The 10,361-nt window shown below is 38.0% G+C and overlaps 3 protein-coding genes across 3 annotated transcripts; all 3 read left to right on the forward strand.

Annotated features, from left to right (window-relative positions):
• The first annotated feature begins 229 nt into the window (after positions 1-229).
• LOC144428203 (uncharacterized) lies at positions 230-739 on the forward strand. The gene has a single exon (XM_078117100.1). The coding sequence runs from the start codon at positions 230-232 to the stop codon at positions 737-739; it is 510 nt and encodes a 169-aa protein (XP_077973226.1).
• A 713-nt stretch (positions 740-1,452) lies between these two features.
• On the forward strand, positions 1,453-3,578 carry LOC144428206 (uncharacterized). The gene is made up of 3 exons (XM_078117104.1): positions 1,453-2,143; positions 2,455-3,062; positions 3,255-3,578. The coding sequence occupies exons 1-3, from the start codon at positions 1,453-1,455 to the stop codon at positions 3,576-3,578; spliced, it is 1,623 nt and encodes a 540-aa protein (XP_077973230.1).
• A 302-nt stretch (positions 3,579-3,880) lies between these two features.
• LOC144428207 (uncharacterized) lies at positions 3,881-5,155 on the forward strand. Its single transcript, XM_078117105.1, has one exon. It carries the CDS (start codon positions 3,881-3,883, stop codon positions 5,153-5,155), a length of 1,275 nt encoding a protein of 424 aa, XP_077973231.1.
• Positions 5,156-10,361: the final 5,206 nt, after the last annotated feature.

A 10,361-nucleotide genomic window follows, 5' to 3' on the forward strand; every position in this document is an offset into this window, starting at 1 on the left:
CTCGCCCGAGTGAACCAATGTTGTCTATGGGCCCGGCAATTGCAACAAGTTCTGGTCATTTGCATTCCCATCAACCCATGTTCTCTAGCTCTCCAGCTTCCCCTGCGAAACTGGCAGACAATGGCTTTCTTCAAAGCACTAGCGGAATGCAAATATACACAAGCTCAGCAGCTATCACAGTCAGTCACAGCTAAATCCACTCACAAGAAATTTTTATCCACAAGTTGGTATGTCTGTGAACACAAGAGCACCTGAACTATTGCAAAGCCATTCCACCAGGCCTGTGATGTCAACACTACCACGGCAAGGTTTGATGCCATCATATGAATTTCCTTCGTACAACATAAACCGTCCAGCTACTAATGTTCAACCAAGGAACGCAGCTAGCAAGGATGATTTATTTGCACTTATGCAAACAGTGCGTCAAGGGTTCACTTTGGCTAAGCTAGATCCAATTACATTTGATGGTAACCCTGAGTATTATCATTCATTCATCCAAGGCTTCGAAAACATGATTGATAGACATCCATATCCGCCTGATGTGAAGTTAGCACAGCTCATTCAAATGTGTAAAGGAAAGGCGAAAGACGCAATCAAGCATCTGGTTGTGATAACACCTGCAGCAGAAGGAAATGGCATGGCAAGAAAAACTTTGGAATTCAGATTCGGAAATCAAACTTTGGTGATTGAAGCAATTATAAAGCAGCTCACTGCTGGTCCTCCCTCAGCTAAAGGCTAACGATGCTGAAGCGCTTTATGACCTTGCTGTGAAGATGGGAAATTGCTATGTTATACTTTCTCATTGGAAGAAGGAACACATGCTTGATGCACAATCGTATCTGCGAGACATCTTTGATCGATTGCCATATCATGTACAAATGGACTATCTCAGAGATGAATCATGGAAAAATGGTCCTATTCCATCCTACATGCATTTACTAGAATATGTTGAAAGAAGAGCTCACCTGAGCAACACATTTTATGGTCGACTCATGGCCGAACGCTATGTCAAAAGTAGGCAGCAGGTTAACCCTAGACCTCGCTCAGCTAAGACATACACAACCACAAGTTCTACAATTGCAACTACAAGGGAAAAGAAAAGTGACAACAAATTCACCAAGAACACTCAAATTCAATGTCTATGTTGTGGTGATTCACACTTTCTGTATCACTGCACGAAGTTCAAAGATAAAGATACCAAAGAGAGACTTTTAGAGACTTCGTTCGAGAATACAAGGCATGCTTCAACTGTTTGCGTGCAGGACACAACGTAAAGGATTGCAAGTTAACAACTGTGGAAAGAAACACCACACACTTCTTCATGATGACACCCTGTCTTCTCAGAAACCTGTTAATTCTAATGCAAAATCCAGTGGCTCAAATGGGCCCGGTGTGAGTAATGTGCATGCAAATTTTATTTCACCTAATATAGAAAATTATCCTGTGCGACTTATGGTTGTACCAGTCAAGGTTTCTGCTAATGATTCTGATTGTTATTCATTTACATATGCTTTCCTTGATTATGGCTCGTCACGTTCATTTTGCACCACTGATCTTGCTAAGAGCTTAGGCCTTCAAGGTGAAACTGAGGGGTGTACTATTCACACTGCCAGTGGTTCAAAGCCCCACTCAGGAAAGAGAGTATCTTTCACTATTACTGGTATTAACGAGCCTAACGAAATATGTATAAATAATATTTTGACTTTTGATGGTATTCCTGATTTGCATGACTCTATCCCACATCAGGAAATAGTGGAACAGTATCCACACTTGCATGGTTTATCTTTCCCCGAAGTAAATGGCACCATTAAAGTGCTGATAGGTTCTGATGTATTGGGACAATTTCCCATCTCAGACACATGTGTTGGTGAACAAGGCTCACCAACTGCTTACCATACAATGTTAGGTTGGGCTCTAGCAGGTCCTGACAAAAATGCTCAAATTTCAAATTGTGTCGATGTCAATTTTTTGAAAGCAGGTTATAGTTATGCAAATTCTATTGAGGAAAGTACTAATTTATCTATGTGTCATATTTGTGGTCATGATTTTGTTGATTTATATGCTGATCCATGTACTACAGAGTTTTCTGTCGATGACAAGAAAGCATTGAGCATTATGGCAGATACAGTGAAAATGGTAAATGGTAGGTATCAAATTGCCTTACCCCGGGTATCTGATAATGTAACCCTTCCTAATAATCGTTTTATAGCTGAAAAGAGGCTAGTATATCTCAAGCGAAAATTCCTGAAAGACCCAAATCTTTTCCAAAAATACAAAGATAAAATACACGAATACACCAGAATGGTTATGCAGAATACTTACCCATACATGAATTGCCACACAGTAACAGAACATCATATTTCCAACATCACTATACTGGCCAAAAATTTCGGGTAGTATTTGATTGTTCAGCCGAGTTTCAAGGCACTTGTTTGAATAACAACTTGTTATCAGGTCCTTTCAATACTAATACATTGGTTGGTGTTCTCTTGCGTTTCCGACAGGAACCCGTTGCGGTAAATTGTGACATCCCTCAAATGTTTCATAGAATTCGGGTAAATCCACCTGATTGCGATTCCATGCGATTTCTATGGTGGCCCAATGATGATTTATCCCGAGACCCTGTTGAGCTAAAAATGTTGAGTCATATATTTGGTTGTAAGAGTTCTCCATCTGTTGCTACATTTGCGCTACGAAAGGTAGCTGATGATAATTTATCCAATGCTGACTCTGTCACTATTGAAACTGTTAATCGTAATTTTTTCGTGGATGATTGTTTGAAAAGTTTGCCTACTGCTGACCAAACCGTCAGTTTGATATCTCAACTACGTAAGCTATTAGATACATGTGGTTTTCATCTTGCTAAGTTCATAAGCAATGACCAAGCTGTTTTAGATTCTATACCCGATGAAGATAAAGCCCCATCTATGGAAGATTTTGACATTCAAGGTGATTCCTCAAATAAGACACTCGGTGTGCATTGGCGCATTGATGCTGACAAATTCGTAATACGTATAAATGTAGAGCCTCGTCCTCTAACACGGTGGGGTATTTTGTCAATGGTTAGTCAAGTATTTGACCCATTAGGATTTGTCCGGCCATTTATCTTGCCCGCAAAACCTATTCTTCGCGAGTTGTGCGATAAAGGTTATTGCTGGGATGATAACATTTCTGGCCCACCTAGAGAAAGTTGAGAAAATTGGATCGCTTCATTATCAAACCTAAATTATTTGTCTATTCCTCGTTGTTTCAAGCCAGCTGACTTCACACCCACTGAGGTACAGTTGCATTTGTTCTGTGACGCTAGCAGAGTTGGTTATGGTTGTTCGAGTTATTTGCGTATGATTGATGCAGCAAATAACATTCATGTTGTTTTTGTGAGAGGCGTTTCCCGTGTCACCCCCAAGCAACCTATTACTATACCACGTCTCGAAGTGGTATCTGCAGTTGCTGCTGCAGAGTTGGCCAGATCTATTGTTAAAGAGTTAGATTATAAAATTGATAAAGTTCTGTACTGGACAGACTCGACTTCAGTGCTTCAGTTTTTGAACAACCGTGCTGAAAGTTTCCAAGTCTAGTCTTTGGTTTGATGGCCCAGAGTTTTTGTGCAAGGATGAGTCCTTTTGGCCCGCTCGCCCTTGTAATGTTCCAATTTCAGGTGTTAATTGTCCAATTGCATCTGAGTTTAGAGGCAACTATTTATCTACTGATTGTGAATATGAATCTCCATTCCCCCCATTTTTCATTAGATATTCCAAGTTTGAAAAACTACAGCGTGCTATGGTTTGGTTGATGCGTTTTCAAGGATACATGAGATGGAAGTATCTTAAATGTGACCGAGTTCCTGCATCTCGATTCATTTCTGTAGAGGAACTGAGAAATGCTAGTTGAACAAAAACAGAAATTGAAGTCTACACTGGCCAAGCCTCTACTAAAGTGTGACCCTTTCATACAAGATGGTATTATGCGTATGAGAGGACGGCTTGAAAAATCTGATTTGCCAGAGCAACAGAAGAATCCAATCATCTTGCCACCTCACCATCATGTAACAAAGCTGATCATCGACATGCATCATAAAAATACAGGTCACTCTGGAACTCTCCATGTTCTTGCGTCAGTTAGAGAAAGATATTGGATATTACGGGGACAATCAGCTGTAGTAAAAGTCATCAGAGAATGTATACCATGCAGAGAAAGATCTGCTCGTACAGGCGAGCAGTGGATGGCAGACCTCCCCAGCTGTAGAGTTGTTCCTGGAAAGAAACCGTTCGAATCTACATTTGTAGACTACCTTGGCCCAATCAAGGTCAAGCTTGGTCGAAATGAATACAAGCGCTATGGATGTCTTTTTACTTGCATGGCCACACGTGCCGTACATATTGAAGTTGCAGAGTCACTTGATACATCAGCATTTCTACAAGCGTTTTTCCGATTCACTGACAGACGCTCAAGACCTATCCACGTATATTCGGATAATGGTACAAATTTTATAGGCGGAGAGAAAGAGTTGAGAGAGGGAATTAGAAACTGGAACAAACATGTGATTGACAAGTCATTATCTCAAAAAGAAATTCAATGGCACTTCTCACCTCCATTGGCCAGTCATCAATCAGGTGTCGTGGAGCGATTAGTTCGAGAAGTCAAGAAAACATTACGTGCTATCACTGAAGGTCGATCATTTTCAGATTATTCATTGTGGTCCTTCCTAACTGGCGTTGAAAGGATATTAAATGATAGACCACTCACACCACTAAGTGATGATCCTAAAGACTTAAATGTTTTGACACCAAATTCAATTCTAATTGCCAAACTTGATCCATCTCTACCTTTAGACAAATTTATGAAGACTGATGATTATAGAAGAACATGGCGATATTCACAAAGGCTCCTGGATTTATTCTGGGATAGATGGAAGAAAGAATATTTGCCTCTGCTACAAGAAAGACAAAAATGGCACACTACACAAAGAAATCTGGAAGTTGGCGATTTGGTGTTGATGTTTGATGATAGTTCCCCTCGCAGTCATTGGCCGAAGGCGATTGTTGATGAGACATACCCTGACAAGCATGGTATTGTTCGAAGGGTTAAAGTCCGTACTGCAAATTCTACTTATGTACGGGATGTTCGCAAGCTGTGCTTGTTAGAGGCCATATAGTGACACGCACATACACACACATTGTACATAACATGCACCTATTCACAACATACATACCGCAACAGGAATTATGCTTGTACCACATTCCTACCCTTTCCTTAGAGATTCTCGTTTACCATTTTTATGTATCTCTAATGGTGCTCATTCTTTCAGATTAATTATTTCTGATTAATTTTTGTGTGTTTCACACATTGTGTTGTTTGAACATTTCTTTTATTGCTTTAACAGATTACATAAAATGCTTTTCATTTTCTCTAATTTGGGCCCGGTATGTAAGAAATGTTTCCTCATTTTAATTATGGTCACTAGTTTGTGTTCCAGAAAAGTGTTTCGTAATATCTATTTTTTGCAATCATGCCAGTCTTGCGATAATCGTTCAATTTTACAAGCGTAGTACATTCGTATTCAGCTAAATGGAGTGATTATTATCCTAAATTTGATATTAATAGTTATTTCCACATATTATTCCCATGGTTAATACATGACAAGTCCCAAATATATATTTTATGGAGCCAACTTGGCTGTATATTCTGACCAATAATCTGGCATCTGTAAATTCTCCCGCACGCCGCTCTCTTCTTTCTGAGTTTTTAGTGAGCGCACCTCTGTTTCTAAGCCCCGGAATTTGTCAATTTGTAAGTCGTATTTTTCATGTTTGTTTTATTTATTTAGCTAATATTTGGAGTGATGATCATAGATTAGATTAAATTGTGTGTAATTACTGGAATAAACTGACTCATCGATGTTCATTACTACTGCGATAATGCAATAAAGTCAAAGCAACAAATGTTGGATGAACTATTTGGGATCGGGCTTTTTAAGTATTTCTGGTGTTACTCGCACATTGGATCACACGATATTACTCCACATCATAGTTAGGTGATAGCACCGCTTATTACCTACACTCACGTTTGCTGAATGCCTATAGCTAGAATTTTTAAGCTATAAAAAAATAATGAACGAGGATATATGATTAACAATTTTCCTAATACATGCCATGAAGCTTAAAGCAATTACATTCAATACCAAACTAATTTTGTTATATATATATATATGTAATTATTACCAAGTGGAATTCCCAACAGATCGACACATCTCTATCCCAAAAGGACATGCAATAGCACTTTTCACCTCTTTCTAGTCACCAAAATGAAGTGGTGAAAAGAATGGTGCGCAAGGTGAGAAGAATTCTATTGAATGGCCAGTCTCTCAATGATTAATTATTATGGTCTCTTCTAACAGCAGTAAAAAATATTATCAGCGATAAACCACCACTGAGTGACGATCCGAATGATTTGAATTGCTCTCTCTCCAAACTCAATGTTGATAAATAGATTAGAACAGTCTTTGCCACCTGATTTGTTATTTCGAACAGATGAATACAGAAGTTGATACAGACATGTTCAGCGATTACTTGATTTATTTTGGCAGCGCTTGACAAAAGAATATTGTCCCCAATTACAGTGCCGACAGAAGTGACTCAATGTTCAACACATCTTCCAAGTTGGAGATTTTGTGGCCCTGATTATCAAGAAGTTGTCAGGAAAGTGAAAGTGCACATATCCAATTGTATTTATGTGCGTGACATAATGAAGTTCTGCCTACTTCAGGGGTGGGCAACCTTTGGCACGCGTGCCAAACTTGGCACGCGAGCCCATTTATTCGGCATGCGAGCGAGGCCTCAGAAACGAGATCGTCTTATTTCAGATAAAAAGTTTCGAGACTGAATTATCTGATAAAACTCGGTGTTCGTTTATTCATTATCGTTTGTTAACAATCTGTTATTTATTTAAACTTTTTTTGTCTTTTCATGGCTTCAAAGAAATATATATATCATGGCGTATCAACTGAGCTCTCGACGAATTTTGTCGGAATTAACACAACGTTTGGCTACATTGTTACGTAATATATATTTCTGATTGATTTATGAAGTGGTGCAGCTCATGTTGGTTAGAGTTACTTGCTAACTTACTGTTATAACTTGATTTCGAAAGAAATATAAGCTATTAGGAAAGGGAATACAAGAGACAAGTGCAGAAAACGAACTATTACATGATTGGGATGCCATTCCCGAGAATTTTTTTAAAACTTGAAAACTTTGCAATGCACTATTCTACAACAGAGGTCGGTAAACTGAGGGCCAAATGCGGCCCGCGAGCTAATTTGTTGCGGCCCTCGAACAACCCGACATTTATTAAATGAAACAAAAATTGATCCCAAATTTATTATTGTATGTACGCGGATTTATGTGGTAACAAGTTCTGCTGTATGACGCTTGTTTTGAAATATGTAGCGTCAGTTGCATGTCGTTCGAGTTAATTGTGATCTTTAAAATTCAAAAATGTTTGGAAAACGCAGGATAGCTCGCGACGAGGACTGAACATTCCAATGTGCTTCGACGAAAAATTCGAGCCGAGACCCAGGACTGCGCCACAGTTGATCTATGCGACAGTGCAAAACAAGTAATGGGCACGTTCGAAAGCACATATTGCTGCGAACAGCTTTATCTAAAATGCATTACACTTGGAATAAACTTCGTACTCGCTTGTCAGGTCTTCTTTGGAAGACGTACCGTGGGAGCAAGTGGCAAAAAAACATCATCCTTCACATTAATAACAAGTAAATAAAAACAATATGTTGTTGAATAATATATATATATTAAGAAACGGCACATACACATCTCATAGTAGCAGGCTTTTAACGCAATAATAGAAGGTGTGAATGCGCCACAATTTGAAATTCAATCTAGCGCTTCAATCAATCAATCAATCATCATTTATTCGTCAACACAATCAATATATATATATCACGGAAATATGGCAAGATATATAATAAGTAAAAAAAAGAACTTCATATGTGTGACAGGAGTCGCGAGGGACCACGAAAGGTCTTCGAGCAGCGACACCTACGATGCTGATTCAGCTTAATAAATAAATTTAGTTAACGCCTATGCTTCTAATCATTATTATTTACAAAACATAAAAAACATGACATCAAACAATTGAATAATATGTGTATATAACAAATTTGAAAAACATGAAAACCACCAAATAGCTATTACAAACTTCTTTATATATATATATGAAGGAGAAAAAATCCAAATTCAAAGAGAAACCAATCGTAATAAAAGTAGATGAAACTCTAATAAACGTACAATTAGGTTTTTAGACCGTGTACATAACATTGAAGTGTATATAACACCTCAATGGTACATAACGGCATAATCGTTGCCAACCAAGCAGCAATTTTGAAAAATAAGGACTTGTTCGCTTGTTCGAAGGCGAAAATATTGCGGCCTGCGCGCTACAGGGAATGTGTTTATTTGGCCCGCAAGTACATAAAGTTTTCCGACCACTGCTCTACATCATCTGCATATGCTTGTGAATCTTTGTTCTCAGTTATGATTGGAATTTAAATAAGTCGTCTCGTAACAGGAGTAGCCTGAACGTTGAAACCAGTAGTTCGTATATTTCTTTGAAAGTTACAAAATATAAACCCAATGTAAAATCTCTATCAGCGGCAATGCAGCAGCAGAAGTCTCACTGAGATAGAATAAGAAAAGTAATCAAATCTATTTGTCGGACTGATAATATATCCGAATAGTGAATCCGTCTGTAGGCCTACATGTTTGAAAGGTTTATTATTATGTATTTTTGCTTTGGAAGCAGCAAAGCATTGTTTTTAATTTTGATCGGCACGCGGAAGAATTTTGTTGTTAAATTTAGCCGATTTTGGCACGCGAGCCGAAAAAGGTTGCCCAACCCTGGCCTACTTGAACCTTGTTGAGTACATTTACGTACAAAATCCACACTGCATATATAGCATCCACACCACACATACAAACTGGCAATTTCGTTATCTTCATAGGTTTTGTTTCCGTATTTTTAACTCCCATTGTTTTTGGAAGTTGAGTAAACATTTTTTTTTCAATATTTCCCTCCGTTATCCATTTCATCAACACATTTTATATAATTTCCGGGGCCGGTATGTACGAAATGTTTTATTGCCCATTTTATGGAACCGCCCTTCAATTTAAGCACTGTAAAATTAGTCAACGTCCCTCCTTTTACTGTGGCGAATAAATGACTCACCCAAGCTAGAAAATTTGAAATTTTGTTGCCACAAGGTAGATGCACGTCTCACAATGCGGATCAGGGAGTCTGCTGTGCAAATGTATGTTTTATTAATGATGGGTTTTCCTATTTCGCGTTTGACTCATGCCATACGTTGCAAAATGATTATCAGGTGGGAATTTGATACTTAGAATATTGTCAGGTTTATTCATATATTACCCGAATAGGTTTTGAGGATTGCTCTAATATATGCAATGTTATATTTATCATTGTCTTATTTTGTATCCTAGCATACTCGCGGCTGTTCTTTGAGTCCTTGTCAAAAAGAGTCAATTTATTATTAACACCAATACTGAAGTACTAAGACTGTTAACACTGATGTCAACATCAGATGTGTTTCAGGCTGATAACAAAGTTTCTTTCAAAGTTTCTTGTTGGTGCATAAATTGAAGACAATAATTTGGATACCAAAGGACAGGATACGACTTTAGTTAGCTCGTAACTCGTAACCGTAGTGGGAAACCTTACTTCAAACTACTTATCCCACATGCACAACCTTTACATTTGTTCAATTTCTGATGAATGGGCTAGTATGAAAGGGAGGTTTGAAGATCATAGTGCCAGTATTTGACAAGTCAAAGACAGTTAAACTCATATATTTTATTATCCACCTATTTTGTTTCTGATATCATTCTCTTAGAAGTATTTTGTGGTTATCTTAGCAATAGCAATAGAATGATGAGAACTAAGATTAGAAAAGCCGATACTCGCATTCGCTGAATGCCCGTAAAATTAGAATTTTTCACATTATAAAAAATAAGGAACGGGTAGATATAATTGACAATCTTTCAAATACATGATATGTGGCTTAAAGTAATTACATTTAATCTCAAACAAACTTTGTGATATATATATATGAACGTTGTGGAATTATTACTTGTCTTAGTAAATTGGATGGAGCAAGATTCGAATCTAAATTTACATGCGTGTCCATAGATTTTCTGGAATCGTATTGAAGATCGATTTCCCTACATCTTTCACCGATACAATATTAATTTATGTTTCTACTAATTGCAGCATCCGTTATATAAGATCTACCCTAGCGTGGTCCAAGGTTGCGAGGTTGGCGTGAC

The sequence above is a fragment of the Styela clava genome, chromosome 10 (assembly GCF_964204865.1).
Source record: "Styela clava chromosome 10, kaStyClav1.hap1.2, whole genome shotgun sequence".
Classification (NCBI taxonomy): Eukaryota; Metazoa; Chordata; class Ascidiacea; order Stolidobranchia; family Styelidae; genus Styela; species Styela clava.

What these genes read in the sequence shown, in the direction of transcription:
- LOC144428203 (XM_078117100.1), top strand. Translation starts at nt 230, where the DNA reads ATGTCTGTGAACACAAGAGCACCTGAACTATTGCAAAGCCATTCCACC.
- LOC144428207 (XM_078117105.1), top strand. Translation starts at nt 3,881, where the DNA reads ATGCTAGTTGAACAAAAACAGAAATTGAAGTCTACACTGGCCAAGCCT.
- LOC144428206 (XM_078117104.1), top strand. Translation starts at nt 1,453, where the DNA reads ATGGTTGTACCAGTCAAGGTTTCTGCTAATGATTCTGATTGTTATTCA. An exon ending in TACAGTGAAAATGGTAAATG is followed by an intron (nt 2,144 to 2,454) that starts GTAGGTATCAAA and finishes ACTTGTTATCAG; the next exon opens with GTCCTTTCAATACTAATACA. An exon ending in GGTGGGGTATTTTGTCAATG is followed by an intron (nt 3,063 to 3,254) that starts GTTAGTCAAGTA and finishes CGTTGTTTCAAG; the next exon opens with CCAGCTGACTTCACACCCAC.